The sequence below is a fragment of the Sapajus apella genome, unplaced genomic scaffold (genome assembly GCF_009761245.1).
Source record: "Sapajus apella isolate SASKATOON/1434 unplaced genomic scaffold, GSC_monkey_1.0 scaffold16, whole genome shotgun sequence".
Lineage (NCBI taxonomy): Eukaryota > Metazoa > Chordata > Mammalia > Primates > Cebidae > Sapajus > Sapajus apella.
In genome coordinates this window covers 17848417-17864066 of record NW_022436956.1, presented here as the reverse complement: position 1 = coordinate 17864066, position 15650 = coordinate 17848417, and the positions used below count along the sequence as shown (strand labels likewise).

At 45.3% G+C, this 15650-nt stretch overlaps 1 protein-coding gene across 21 annotated transcripts in view; it reads left to right on the top strand.

The window, feature by feature from the left end:
• Positions 1 to 15650, top strand: part of CEP164 (centrosomal protein 164) — an 83534-nt gene that overhangs the window by 15478 nt on the left and 52406 nt on the right. For 20 of the 21 annotated variants that reach the window (XM_032285395.1, XM_032285399.1, XM_032285391.1 and 17 more), the window contains one exon: positions 6190 to 6394. The exons of the other annotated variant lie outside the window; for it this stretch is intronic. In XM_032285395.1, the coding sequence (XP_032141286.1) occupies positions 6190 to 6394 (205 nt within the window). The remainder of the gene's footprint in view (positions 1 to 6189; positions 6395 to 15650) is intronic. 21 annotated transcript variants of the gene reach the window in all.

Here is a 15650-nt window from a genome sequence, read left to right as displayed (position 1 = left end):
TTTTTAGTAGAGATGGGATTTCACCCTGTTGGTCAGGCAGGTCTCAAACTCCTGACCTCAGGTGATCTAACTGCCTTAGCCTCCGAAAGTGGTGAGATTACAGGCATGAGCCACTGTGCCTGGCCTGTTTTCTTGATCTTTTTAGCCACCTTTCCTTTAACTTTCTCCAGTTTTATGACACCTTTATTGAAGTAAATTCATCAGCACTTTACAACGTGTTCTGGGTGCTGAAGGTTTCTGGTCATGTTTGTAGGCTAAGTTTATAAGAGTGGATTCTGTTTCTAGTACTTACGTTAATGGATGGAAGGAAACTGTCATTGGTTATGGGCCAGCTGCATGCCAGCTTTTATGCCAGCTGCTTTTATATACCTGTTAGTGGTGGGTACCACTCTTTTGTCCTGTAAGGAGAGTGAGTTATTTTTCAGTTTTTAAAATAAGTTGGCGAGGCATGGTGGCCCACACCTGTAATCCCAGCACTTTGGGAGGCTGAGTTAGGAGGATTGCTTGAGCTTAGGAGTTTGAGACCACCCTTGGGTAATATGGCAAAACCCTGTCTCTTCAGAAAATTCAAAAGTTAGTTGGCGGTGGTGACATGCACCTTTAGTCCCAGTTACTTGGGAAACTGAAGAGGATCGCTTTAGCCTGGATGGTCAAGGCTGCAGTGAGCCGAGATTGCATCACCGCACTTCAGCCTGTTTTGAGACAGCGAGAACCTGTCTCAAAAACAAACAAACAAACAAAATGAATCATTAAAATGTATATATACATATCATCTTTTACCCTTCTTCTTTTCCTAAGGGTAATTACTATTAATTGGTAAATTCTCTCTAGACTCTTAATACACATGCATGTACCCCCTCCCCACAATGGTTTGGTTTTTAAACATAAGCGTTTTATCATACACATCGTTCTTTTATGTCTATTTGTGTGACACAAATTCTTGCGTCAGCTGCATACTTTCCCATGTAGAGAGGTACCACAGTTTTCAAAAATCTTGAATTATTTGACTGCTCTTATATTGAAGGACATTTCGATGTTTTTCTAATTGGCTGTGAAGTGAAGGCTGTTTCTGGACTCTCTCCTCTATTCCATTCATCTGTTTGCCTATCTTCACACCAATACCATTCTGTCTTGATTACTGTAGTTTTATAACAAATCTCGAAATTATTTAAGGCAAATCCTCCAACTTCTGTTGCCCAGGCTGGAATGCAGTGGTGTGATCTCGGCTCACTGAAACATCTTCCTCCTAGGTTCAAGCGATTCTCCTGCCTCAGCCTTCTGAATAGCTGGGATTACAGGTGCCTGCCACTATGCCCGGCTAATTTTTGTATTTTTTAGTAGAGACAGGGTTTCACCATGTTGGTCAGGCTGGTCTAGAAATCCTGACCTCAAGTGATCCACCTGCATTGGCCTTCAAAGTGCTGGGATTACAGGCGTGAGCCACTATGCCCGGCCAAAGACAGTGTTTTTTTTTCCATTTTCAATATTTAAGTTTTAAAAATTATTTTCTTGTATTATTATATTGGCTAGGCATTCTCTATTGTACTTCTAAGAAAATAAATGACAGAGGGCATCTGTTTTTTTTCTTTTTTCTTTTCTTTCTTCCTCTTTTTTTTTGGAGACAGAATCTTGCCCTCTTGCCCAGACTGGAGTACACTGATACTATCATGATTCACTGCACTCTCTACCTCCCAGGCTCAAGCGATCCTCCCCCCTCAGCTTCTTGAGTAGCTAGGACTACAGGTGTGTGTCACCACGCCGGGCTAATTTTTGTATTTTTTTTGTAGAGATGGAGTTATGCCATGCTGCCCAGGGTGGTCTTGAACTCCTAGGCTCAAGCAATTTGCTTGCCTTGGCCTCCCAGAGCATTGGGGTTATAGGCTGCCACAGCACCCAGCCTAGAAATATTATCAATTAAAAAACTGTCAATAAAAAAAAATAGTCAATCCAGGGGCAAGAAATAACAATGAATCATTTAAAATTGTATTTCCTAAGTTGTTTGTAGAGTTGAATTGGCCATCTGTTGATCTTTTGTGATTTGCCTGTTTATGTCCCTTGCCTTTTTGTCTAGTAGATTGCTTATCTTTTTATTTTTGTTAAGGTGCAGAACTCTGATTATTCTGGGTGTTCTGTGTAATAATAGTGGTATCTTAGCACTATTATTTCCACTGTTTTCTCCCAGTCACATGTCTTTTAATTTGGTTTATGCTTTCTTTTGTCATACTGAAGTCAATAGATTTATATATGATTTTTTCTTAATTGTGGTAAAATATACTAACATGAAATTTGCAGTTTTAACCATTTTTGAGAGAACAGTTCTGCAGCATTAAGTACATTCACAGTGTTGCATAGCTCTCACTATTATCCATCTCCAGAATTTTTTCGTCCCCAAACTGAAACTCTATAGCCATTAAATGTTAATTCCCTATTTTTCCTCTCCTTAATCTCTGACAATCACCATCTAGCTTTCTGGCTTTATGAATTTGCCTATTCTAAATACTTCATATAAGTGGAATTATTCAATATTTGTCTTTTTGTGTCTGAGTTCCTTTACTTAGCATAATATCCTCAAGGTGCATCTGTGTTGTAGCATGCAAAAGAATTCATTCTTAAGGCTGAATAAAATAATATCTGTTGCATGGATATACAACATTCTATTTATCTATTTCTCAATTTTTTTTTTTTTTTGAGACGGTCTCGCTCTGTCACCCAGGCTTGAGTGCAGTGGTGCGATCTTGGCTCACTGCAACCTCTGCTTCCTGGGTTCAAGTGATTCTCCTGCCTCCACCTCCCAAGTAGCTGGGATTACAGGCATGCACCACCATGCCTGGGGTAATTTTTGTATTTTTAGTAGAGACGGTTTCACCATGTTGGTCTTGAACACCTGATCTCAAGTGATCTACCTGCTTTGGCCTCCCAAAGGGTTGGGATTACAGGCATGAGCCACTGTGCCCGGCCCTGTTTATCAATTTATCTGTCAATGGACATTTGGTCTTCTTTTCATCTTTTGTGAATAATGCTGCTGTGATCACTGGGGTACAAATATCTGTTTGAATCCCTGCTTTCAATTCTTTTGGGTATATGCCCAGAAATGGAATTGCTGGGCTACATGGTAATTCTATTTTAAATTAAATTAATTTTTTTTAAGAGATGGGGTATTGCTGTATCACCCAGGCTCGAGTGCAGTGGTGTAATCATAGCTCACTGCAGCCTCAAACAGCTGGGTTCAAGGGATCCTTCTGCCTCAGCCTCCTAAGTGGCTGGGACTACAGGTGTGCACAACGGTGCCCAGCTATTCTTTTCTCTTTTTTTGAGATGAAGTCTTGGTCTATAGTCCAGGCTGGATTGCAATGGCATGATCTTAGCTCACCGCAACCTCCACCTCCTGGGTTCAAACAGTTATCCTGTCTTAGCCTCCCGAGTAGCTGGGATTACAGGTGTGCCAATACATCTGGCTAATTTTTTCGTATTTTTGTAGAGGTGGAGTTTCACCATGTTAGCCAGGCTGGTCTTGAACTACTGACCTCAAGTGATCCGCCTGCCTCGGCCTCCCAAAGTGCTGGGATTACAGGCGTAAGCCACTATGCCTGGCCTACCCAGCTATTTTAAAATTGTTTAATTTATTGTGAAATCTATTTTATATTTAAGTTAAATTCTATTTCATATTAAATTGGATTTAATTTTTTTGAGGAACCCCCATGCTATTTACCGAAGCACCATTTTACATTCCTACCAGCAGTATACAAGTGTTCTCTGTCACCCAGTTTGTAGTGCAATGGAACAATCTCCGCTTACTGCAACTTTCACTTCCTGGGTTCACGCGATTCTCCTGCCTCAGCCTCCCAAGTAACGGTACACGACACCATGCCCAGCTAATTTTTGTGTTTTTTAGTAGAGACGGGATTTCACCATGTTGATTAGGCTGGTCTCGAACTCCTGACCTCAGGTGATCCACCTACCTTGACCTCCCAGAGTACTGGAATTATAGGTGTGAGCCACTGCACCCGGCCTTTTTTTTTAATTTTTATTTTTTGAGACAGGGTCTGGCTCTGTCACTCAGACTGGAGTTCAGTGGTGTGATCATAGCCCATTGGAGCCTTGAACTTCTGGGCTCAAGTGATTCTCCCACCTCAAGTCTTCTGGGTAGCTGGGACTACAGATGTGTGTCACTGTGCCTGGCTAATTAAAAAAAAAATTTTTTTTTTGTAGAGACAAGGTCTCACTATGTTACCCAGGCCTTTATTTTTGGGGTTTTTGATAATAGCCATGCTTATGGTGTGAAGTGGCATTTCATTATAGTTTTTTTTTTTTAGATGGAGTCTTGCTCTTGCTCTGTTGCCCAGGCTGGAGTGCAATGGCATCATCTCTGCTTACTGCAACCTCCGCCTTCCAGGTTCAAGTGATTGTCCTGCCTCAGCCTCCCAAGTAGCTGGGATTACAGGCATGCACCACCATGCCTGGCTAAGTTTAGTAGAGACGGGGTTTCACCATATTGATCAGACTGGTCTTGAACTCCTGAACTCGTGATCCTCTTGCTTTGGCCTTCCAAAGTGCTGGTATTACCAGCATGAGCCACTGTGCCCGACTCATTATAGTTTTGATTTGCACTTTCCTAATGTTTAGTGATGTTGGACATTTTTTCATGTGCTTATTGGTCATTTGAATATCTTCTATCTCTGTCCATTTTTACCCCTGATTTTTTTTTTTTTATTTCTGCTCATTTTCTCTTCTATTTTTCATTTTCTTTTTTGTTTGAATTGAGATTTATTTTGTTAAATTTCACAAGGAGCTTTATGGGGATTGTATTGGATTTATATATTAATTTTAGGATTATTGGCATCTTTACCAACTTGAGCCTTTGTATTCTGGAATACTGAATGCCTCTCCAGTGGTTTTCTCTCTTTTTTTTCCCTGACTTTTCAGTAAAACTCTATAAAGATTTTGCACATTTTAGGTTTATGCGTGAGTATAAAATACTTTGCATTACTGTTGTGAGTGGACTTCTTTTTTCCAGTTAGCTGTCCTAATACATTGTTGTTGATGGTGGATGAGATGAATGGTTTATTTTGGACTTACCCATGTTGAAACACTTCTTGAAATATACCTCCTACATTATTTTATTTTACCATTGGTCCACACTAGCTTGGATTATTACTTCTTATGAGTTTAGAGTCTTCTGTAAAACCAGAGCTCTCACAATCCATTGTTCTTCCTCAGACTGTTTATTAAAATATTAAGATGGCCAGGCATGGTGGCTCATGCCTGTAATCCCACTGCTTTGGGAGGCCAAGGCGGGCAGATCACGAGGTCAGGAGATCGAGACCATCCTAGCTAACAAGGTGAAATGCTGTCTCTACTAAAAATACAAAAAATTAGCTGGGCGTGGTGGCATGCACCTGTAATCTGAGCTACTTGGGAGGCTGAGGCAGGAGAATCACTTGAACCCAGGAGGCAGAGACAGACTCCATCTCTTAAAAAAAAAAAAAAATTAAAATTTATCCTAGCACTTATGTTCAGTGTACCATAGTGTTTATAGTTCTCCATCTAAATAAAACCAAGTTCGTTCCTACACTAGTCCAGCATGCATTCTCAAGAACTCCAGTGATCGGCCGGGCGCGGTGGCTCAAGCCTGTAATCCCAGCACTTTGGGAGGCCGAGGCGGGTGGATCACGAGGTCAAGAGATCGAGACCATCCTGGTCAATATGGTGAAACCCCGTCTCTACTAAAATACAAAAAATTAGCTGGGCATGGTGGTGCGTGCCTGTAATCCCAGCTACTCAGGAGGCTGAGGCAGGAGAATTGCCTGAACCCAGGAGGCGGAGGTTGCGGTGAGCCGAGATCGCGCCATTGCACTCCAGCCTGGGTAACATGAGTGAAACTCCGTCTCAACAACAACAACAACAAAAAAAAGAACTCCAGTGATTATAAATTACCATTTAGAGAAGTCCTTAGGTACGCCAATCCTTTCTTCCTGTATCTAAGCTAACTCCTTCTTAGCCAAATGGTACCCTTTGATTTTGTGTTAATCCTTTCTTTCCCTCTGCTCTTAACCCCTCTCATTCTATCTTCTCTCTCCTTTTTCCACCCACTTCTCTTCCTCCTCTTTCACCTCATCTCCCTTTTTCTTTTTCTTCATTTGTACCTGAGCAGCGACTAACTTTTGAACTCTACCCATCCCCCATCTCTAGCCAGGACATCACAGGTGACATTTACTATTTCAACTTCGCCAATGGGCAGTCTATGTGGGACCATCCATGTGACGAACACTATCGGAACTTGGTGATCCAAGAGCGGGCAAAGCTGTCAACTTCTGGGGCCATTAAGAAGAAAGAGAAGAAAAAGAAAAAGGAAAAGAAAGACAAGAAGGACAAAGAGACCCCTAAAAGTTCCCTGGTGAGTCAGTGGATGCCTCCTCCCAGAGAGGCCAGGGCTGAAATCTGGAGGGATGTTGGGAGCCTCTAGTTGTCTGCAGCTGGGAGGTTGAAGACAACAGTCAGAATATAGTAAATTCTTGATAGTATATTATCTAAACTTTGCCTGTCTTCTGGTAGATTTTCCTTTCAGCTTCTGGAAGTTGTTGCCATCTCTACACATTTCCTTTTTCCCCCATCTAATAGGATTGATGAGAGAGAGTACTCTTCTGAGAATGGTTTTTTTGCAGTAGTAGTAGCAGTGATGGCACCTGCTGCTCTGGAGAGTGTGGACCGAAAGCAGTTGGCAGAGGCCAGTGAGCTGAGTGAAGTGTCCTTTCTTTTTATTCAGAGTCAGGTCTCCCTAGTGTGGGTTCTTTATTTATCTTAAAGTGGTGCGAATTCCTAGATGTCAGATGAGCCAAACTGAGTTGTCAAAATACCAGTGCCTTCAAGATTCAAAAGAAAAGCCTTGGGCGTTATCTCCTCATCTAGATTGCCTTTGTTGCCAGTGTCCTCAGTGAGTGGTGGATAACTGAAGTTTAATTGCAATGTGATTTATTGCTTTTTTTTTTCTTTTTGAGACGGAGTCTTGTTCTGCCACCCAGGCTAGAGTGCAGTGGTGCAATCTCGGCTCACTGCAACCTCTGCCTTTCAGGCTCAAGTGATTCTCCTGCCTCAGCCTCCTGAGTAGTTGGGATTACAGGTGTCCGCTACCCTGCCTGGCTAATTTTTATATTTTTAGTAGAGATGGGGTTTCACCATGTTGGCCAGGCTGATCTGGAACTCCTGACCTCAAGTGATCCACCCGCCTCTTTGGCCTCCCAAAGTGCTGGGATTGCAGGCGTGAGCCACCACGCCCAGCCTGATTTTCTTGGTTATAAGTAGCTTTTGTATTTGAGTTCAAAGTATTCATATTAATTATTATTTTGTTTGTCCCTTCAGTAAATCTGAACCTAGGAGGTTGGAGTTATTGCCCACATGATTCGGGTGGAGCAACTAAGACCTGGAGCCATACCAAAGTGAGGCCCAGGCTCTCCCAGGTTGCTGTGGTCACCCTTTTACCCAGGCCTGGGGCAGGTGGGGCATGCTGAAGAGAGGGAGGGACACAGGAACTTGGTTCAGCCAGTGGGGAGCACTGGGAACATCGTTTCAACTCTCTTCAGTGGTCCGGTTGTTTTGCTCTTTAGTTTGTAGTTTTTGTTTCCCTCCAGAGCCTTGTGCTTCCTCTTGTCCAAGCTCCACAGATGCTTCTCTCTTCCTTCCCCTCCCTGACATATTACTTATGGTTTTGAGAAACATGGTAAGAAGTCCATTCCTCCAGTTGGAGAAAATAGGGTACGTAATTTCCAGCGAGGCTGGGTTTTCTAATATCATGTGTTTGAACAGCAAAAGGTGGCTACGGAGCTTTTCATGGACCCAGAATTATTTGAAATGGAAGTTAGGTATCTGGGCAGACTCTGGCTTGACGAAAGATGGGAGAAGGAATGAAGCGAGGGTTCTGGGGTGGAGGGTTGGGTAAAGGAATGAGATGTAGGTGCGTGATTGGGTTCTTAGAGCCTTCTGTTAAAGAGTTCCTTCTATGGTTTCAGAAGGGAAACCATAGCCCTGGGCTGTCAGTGTAGTTCTTAGGGCTCAGGACAGGTGCCTCAAATTTGAGTTTGTCCAGGGGACAGCTCTGAGCCAGGTGGGCAGCCTGGACGCAGGTGGTTTGGACTCTCTAGAGGTGTGCACTCACAGCCAGGTGGGGTTCAGTGTGAATGTTTGTAGAGGGGTGGTTGATGTTTTAGAATTTTTCCTAAATTCTAGAGAGTCGGTGACCATGTGGAAGTCTGTCAAGCAATACCAACTTGTTGCTTTGGTAGACAGCACTAGAGTGAGTTTTCAAGTCTCAGGTCATTTGTTATGCTTCTCTTCTCTCCCTGTTAAAAAAATAATTTCTGGGAGTCCTTGATAAGGTTGGTGGATTTTTTTTTTTTTTTTTTTTTTTTTGAGACAGAGTCTTGCTCTGTTGCCCAGGCTGGAGTACAGTGGCATGATCTTGGCTCACTGCAACCTCCACCCCCTGGGTTCAAGCAATTCTCGTGCCTCAGCCTCCTGAGGAGCAGGACTACAGGCACACACCACCACATCTGGCTAATTTCTTTGTATTTTTAGTAGAGAGGGGTTTCACCATGTTGGCCAGGCGGGTCTTGAACTTCTGACCTCAAGTAATCCACCTGCCTCAGCCTCCTAAAGTGCTGGGATTACAGGTGTGAGCCACCACACATGCACCAAGGTTGGTGCATTTTATAAAACTAACCAATCACAGAATCTGAGAGCTGGATAGTACCTTAGGGATAATCTGGTTGGTGCTTTTCAGACTTTAGTTTGTCCTCTATAGAAGCCTAGCTTATAAAAAGAGACATGGAGCTGCTTTGGTTGAACTTGGCAGTGTGGGTCTTTGTGACGCCTCTTCTCCATCACGTGTACACTATTGTGGACCCCAAGGTACTGAACTTCCCAGGTTCCAGGGAGCAAGGTTTGCAAACCATTGATCTAGTTCAGCCTCCTCTTTGTAGATAAGGAAACTAGAGCCTAGAAAACAACGTATTTTCAGCCCAAGGGAGTTTTTATCTTTTCCTCCCTCTTCAGTTTGTATTTTACTTTAAATAGAGGCTGGGTTTCTGCTAAGGGCTTGCCAAGGGCTGAGGTGGCAAGTGTAAATCAGAAGTGCTTTGTCTTCGTTTTCTCTGCATGTTTATATACCCATCTAGGAAACACAGCCTGAGGAGGGACTTCTGCCTCCTTCCTCCTTTCTCTGCAGCCCATCCCCTCTGTCAGCACCTGGGCTTACTGATCTGGACCTAGATCAAGATACCCAGGCTAGAAGCGACGGGTCCTGTAACAAAGGAAAGAGCCTGGGCATGCTGGGCGACACCCCCTGGCCTCTCATGAGTGCCTTTCCTGGAAGGCTGCAGTCACTCTCCAAAGGCCAAGCTTCCCGAACCCACCAGGTCTTTGCCGACGTGGAGAAAATCTTAGGCAGGGCCCCACTCCAGTGCAGGAGAGAATTAGGTGATCAGCAGGGTCTGGAGAAACTCCAGAAGTCGACAGAGAAAATCTACCTGGGGTTTTCAGACCCCGAAACCGAAGAGCTGGAAATGAGGAGCAGGCAGCAGAAACTGGACACTCCAGCCCCTCAGAACCCTGGGTTTCTCCAAAATGGGCAGGATGTGGTAGAAAGCAGGAGCCAAGCCCCTGTCCACTCAGAGCTTTCTGAAGCCATCAAGGGCCTCCCACTGCAAGGGGAGCAGCACAGCCACAGCTTAACCAAACTGAGCACCACTGGCCCTGGAGGGGACAAGGGCCAAAGCCCCATTCCCATGTCATCCCCTGAGGAGGAGCCCTCCCTGTCATCTGGTTCTTCCGAACACATGTTGCCTGCCAGGAAGAGCAAGTTGTTGTTAGATAGCAGCGCTGCTGAAGACCTGAACTGGCAGGGAGTTTCTGGGGAAGGTGGGAACATAGGCAGTGGGAGGAGGACAAGAGAACCTCCTGGACTGTGGATAGGACAGGTCTCCAAGCTTGTCAAAAAGGACATCCCAGGAAGCTGCAAGGAAACAGAGCCCTGTGACCCTGAGGCTCTAGGGGCCTTAGCTGAAGGTCTACCTCAGGGGCTCTTGCTAATACCACCTGAGACCCTGGCATCAGAACCAGCTCAGAATGCGCTTTCTGGGAGGGCCCCTGGGGAGCCACCTGTTGGTGAGAAGAGACAGCCTCCAGGGTTTGCAGAGCTCCCTTGTAAAGATCAGAAGCCTAGCGTGTCTGGGCCTGACTTGGAGAACAGCAGCAGTAGCAGCAACCTGGTCTCACACCTGGGCTCTCCCATCCTGGATGAGGTGAACAACTTCCCCTGGGACCGGCAGAGCTCACGGGGATCTGAGGAGGGTGTGGGTCAGTCAGACTTGGGACTCAGAGATCAACACTTCAGCCCCTTCTTAGTTCCTCACATGTCCCACATGCAGAGCTCTGTCGAGGAGCAGTCAGAAAGCGAAGACTACTCTGAGGACCAGAGGTTCTACCAGCATATCCTGCAGATGGTCAAGCTCTCCAGGCGGCTGGAGGGCCTGGGGCTGCCTGAGAGCATGCAGGACATGCCGTACAGACACAGCGCCGGCACAGTCTGTTGCATGGCAGCTGAGTCTTCTAGGATTCCTAGTGAGGGTGAGCACGAGGGCATCAGAGCCATGGAGAGGTGTCTGTCATGGGGGCCAGAGCTGCTGGAACATCCTCAGGAGGTGGCCCTTGCCCCTGCTGGGCAGGAGGTCTCTCAGCAAGCCCATTTCCAGCCAAGCAGCAGCCCCCTCAAGCAGGGGCTAGTCCAGCAGAGCTCCAGCGGAGGGCTTGCTACAGAGCCAGGCAAGATGCAGCGTCTCAACCAGGTAGGCTTCTTAGTGAGCATGGCCTAAAGGCCTAAACTTGGCAGGGAGGGAGCAGGTGGAGTTGATGTCTTACTACAGCCAGCAGGCCTGCATTCCTGTTACCCTACCTTGATAACTGTTAGTCCTTTGAACTACCCAAATGGCCATTTAATGGGATGACACATATTTCAAGTTTCTTCTACCCCATCACCTGCAAGATAAGGCTGAGAGTATCTGTGATTTCCCTTCCCTGGCTCTAACTGTAATTCATGGTGGTTCACGTGCTTTGAACATGATCAGTTTTGAGGGTCAGCAGGATCTCATTAATCCTGGTATTCGTGTGGGATATATATACTTTCCTGGGATTTGGGAAGCTTTTCCTATCAGCTGATTCTAGAGAGAAGTCCTTCCAAATAGGCAGCCTACCCCAAAGCTCCGAACTTTATCCCTTCTTGAAATCACACAGAACTAGAGAGTTAATTTTATTTTTTATTTTAATTTTATTTTTCAGACAGGGCCTTGTTTGGTCTCCCAGGCCAGAGAACAGTGGCTCTTGGCCCACTGCAACCTGTTACCTCCATTGCTTGAATCCCAAGTTCAAGTGATTTTCGTGTCTCAGCCTCTCGAGTAACTGGGATTACAGGCACTTGCCACCATGCCCAGCTAATTTTTTTGTGCTTTTAGTAGAAATGAGGTTTTGCCACATTGGCCAGGCTGGTCTCGAACTCCTGGCTTCAAGTGATCCACCTGCCTTGGCCTCCCCAAGTGCTGGAATTATAGATATGAGCCACTACACCTGATTAGAGAGTTAATATTCTTTTTTTTTTTTTTTTTTTTTTTAGAGACTGTCTTGCTCTGTCACCCAGACTGGAGTGCAGTGGCACCATCTTGGCTCATTGCAACCTCCACTTCCCGGCTTCAGGTGATTCTTGTGTCTCAGCCTCCCGAGTAGTTGGGACTACAGGTATGTGCCAGCACACGTGGCTAACTTTTGTCTTTTTGGTAGAGATGGGGTTTTGCCATGTTGGCCAGGCTGGTCTCAAACTCCTGACCTCAAGTGATCTGCCTGTTTCAGTCTCCCAGAGTGCTGGGATTACAGGTGTGAGCTGCTGTGCCTGGCCTGAGAGCTAATATTCTTTCTTTTTTTTTTTTGAGATGGAGTCTCGCCCTTTCACCAGGCTGGAAGTACAGTGGTGATCTCTGCTCACTGCAAGCTCTGCCTCCCGGGTGTTCTAGCGATTCCCTTGACTCAGCCTCCTGAGTGGCTGGGACTACAGGCGAGCACCACTGTGACTGGCTAATTTTTTTTGTGTTTTAGTAGAGATGGAGTTTCACCATGTTAGCCAGGATGGTCTTGATGTCTTAACCTTGTGATCTGCCCACTCAGCTTCCCAAAGTGCTGGGATTACAGGCGTGAGCCACCATACCTGACTGAGAGCTAATATTCTTATGAGAGATGGAGGCCAGAACCTCTCTCTGCCATCCAGTGAGCTGCTTCTGCTCTTTGCCTCCTAGGGTCCCCAGAAAACCACATGGATAACCTGTGTCAGGGTTCTGCAGACCATATTTGTGACTTCACTCTTGACTTCCACTTCCTCTCCTACTGGGATTTATCAAATGGCTGGCCTTGCCCTATCATTCTACCTTTGGCCCTTTAAAGAGTCACCACATTCTTCATTCAGAAGTCAAGTTAGATCAGAGACCATGGGGATTAATCTGAATTTCTCCAGCTATTCTTTTGCTGTTGCCCAGCTGTGGCTTTACCCAGTTGTTCCCTCTGCTTCCTAATTGCTGGCTTGCACTGGTTCTCTGTTAGCTTTAATAAGTACTGTAGAGCTATAAATATCGGATAAGCTGCAGATTATCCTGAAAGTTTTAATTAGCCCAATGGCAGTAAGTGTGTCTTCTCTGAAGGACAACTGCACGCATAGCCCCATACTCAGAGTTAATGGCCATCTATAAAAGATGATCAGCGAGGAGCCAGGAATGTATAATTTCCCTGCTAACCGCTGATTTGGTAAAGGCCTGGGAGAACAAAGCCCTCAGCATGCTTGTCTCCCTCCCTCAAGCCCCCAGCATGTTAGCAAATTAGCCATGTTAGGAGTCTGTAATTTTCCATAAATACAGTGTGGGGAGAATTTTGCTTGCTGTTACATGGGCTGGCTAGAAGGGCGGAAACCAGGAGGAGCATGCCTGGTTTGTTCAGTTTACGCTGAAGAAGCTTTCTTGGGCTTTTTTCCCCCCACTTTTTTTCTTTCTTTTTTTTTTATAAGATACCAGAGTTTTGCTCTGTTATCCATGCTGGAGTTCAGTGGTGTGATCATAGCTCACTGCAGCCTTGAGCTCTGGGCTCAAGCACTCCTCCTGAATTGATGGAACTACAGGTGTCTACAATTATACCCAGCTAGTTAAAAAAAAATTTATTTTTTGTAGACATGGAGTTTCACTATGTTGTCCAAGCCATTCTTGAATTTCTGGCCTAAAGTGATCCTTCTGCCTTGGCTTCCCAGAGTACTGGGGTTATAGGTGTGAGCCACCATGTCCTAGGCCCTTTATTCTGCCACAACCAGAGCTGGTATAAAATACTGTCTTAGAGATAGCCTTGGGTTCCAATCCCATCTCTGCCTCTCACTGGCTCTGTGACTTTGGGCAGGGTGTTTTTTTTTTTTTTTTTTTTTTGGAGACAGGGTCTTACTCTGTAACCTAGGCTGGAGTGCAGTGGCATGATCTCACCTCACTGCAGCCTCCGTCTCCTGGGTTCAAGTGATTCTCCTGCCTCAGTCTCCTCAGTAGCTGGGATTACAGGCACCCATCACCATGTCTGGCTAATTTTTGTATTTTTTTCATTAGAGACAGGGTTTCACCATATTGACCAGGCTGGTCTTGAACTACTGACCTTAGGTAATCTGCCTGCCTCAGCCCTGCAAAGTGTTGGGATTGCAGGGGTGGGCCACCATGCCTACACTTCAGGGTTCTTGACTTCGCTAACCTCCGTTTGCTCATATGGGGACTAGATAATGGCAGAGCCATTCTCAGGGGCTGTGAGAATAAAATGAGACATCGCATGGAAAGTGTTTAGCTAGTGCACTGCTGGCCAGCTTATGGTTACTATCAGCTCCTTTTCTCCTTAACAAACATATTCTACAACAGGCGAGATGATTGTGGACCTGCAGAAACTCAGGAGTGGTTCTTACCTTACTTTCCTGGTGAGCATCTGATGCAGAAATGGGCCCTGCTGGGAACCTACCAGCTGGTCTGGCCCCTAGACTGAGGCTATAGGCAAGAAGATGGATCTTGTCAACTTCAGCGTGACTGCCTGTGGGTTTCCTTTTCTCTCGTCAGTCCTTGTGGGATTAGGGAGGATTGGAATTTTCGTGTCATCTGAGACATTTTAAGTTTGAGAAATGAATTTTGAAGAGTTCTTTGTAAATTGTCACCAGATTGCCATCCTTGCTTCTGATAAGCCTAGATTATAGCAATGTGAATCCCTGTGATAATAGCAATTTTATAATGTTGGTGCAGCCCTGGGTCACTCATAAAGGCCCTTAGCACTTATCTCCTTGAGCTTCTCAGCACACCTAGTCAGGTGGCAAGGCACATAACATCTCCATCTTGCAGATGAATAAACTGAGAATCGGAGAGTCTGTGAGTAGCCGGAAGTCTCACAAATTCTGATTCGCAGCCTGATTTCTTTCCTTAGCCCTTGCTTGCAGGAAGGAGAACAGAAAAGAAGGGACCTGGTCAGCCCCACTACTGCCCTTCGGCAAGGCTCCTTTCAGCCACCTTATCAGTGGAGAGGGAAGAGAGTCCTTCTTTTGTTGCTCATGTGTAACTTTTTGTAGTTATTGTTGATTTTTCTTTTTCCAGACAGGGTTGCTTTTAATTTATAGAGACAGGGTCTTCTTGCTCTGTCTCCCAGGCTGGAGTGCAGTGTTACTATCTCCCAGTGGTTATATTGCACTGTGACCTTGAAGTCCTGGGCTTAACTGATCTTGCTGCCTCAGCCTCCCAAGTAGCTAGGACCACAGGCGTGTATTGCCACGTCCAGCTAATTTTTTTATTTTTTGTGGAGACAGGGTCTCACTGTGTTGCCTAGGCTGGCCTGAGATAGGGTCTTGCTCTGTTACCCAGACTGGAGTGCAGTGGTGCCAACATAGCTCACTGTTGCCGTCAGCTCCTGGGATCAAGCAATCCTTCCTCCTCAGCCTCCTGAGTAGCTGGGACTACAAGTGCTTGCTACCACATCTGGCTAGTCTTTGAAATATTTTTGTAGAAATGGGGTCTTGCTATGTTGCCCAGGCTGATCTTGAACTCCTGGCCTTAAGTGATCTTCCCACCTTGGCTTCCCAAAGTTCTGGGATTACAGATGTGAGCCACTACGCCTTGGCCTTAGATTTAATCAGAGCAAATCGTACAGGCATGCCCATAGTTAAAAAATAAAAAGTTAAATAGTACTAAAAGGCATATACAAAAGTATAGCACTTCACTGTACAGAGCCCTCCTCAAAGTTAGCGACTCTGTTGTGGTGTTTACTTCATCTTTGTAAAGAACACACTTAGACCACTTTTTCTTGATTCATCAATTTTAAACTGCATTTTTAATTAAGACTTCTCCTTCTGGTAGATGCGGATTTGTCTCTGCTTTCCACTCCTGCATCCTTTCTATATGGGTTTTATTTTTATTTTTAGAAAATAAAAATCTCTCTTTGTCACCCAGGCTGGAGTGCAGTGGCATGTTCTCAGCTCACTGCAACCTCCTCCTCCTGATTCAAGTGATTCTCTTGCCTCAGCCTCCCGAGTAGCTGGGATTACAGGTGCGTGCCACCATGCCTGGCTA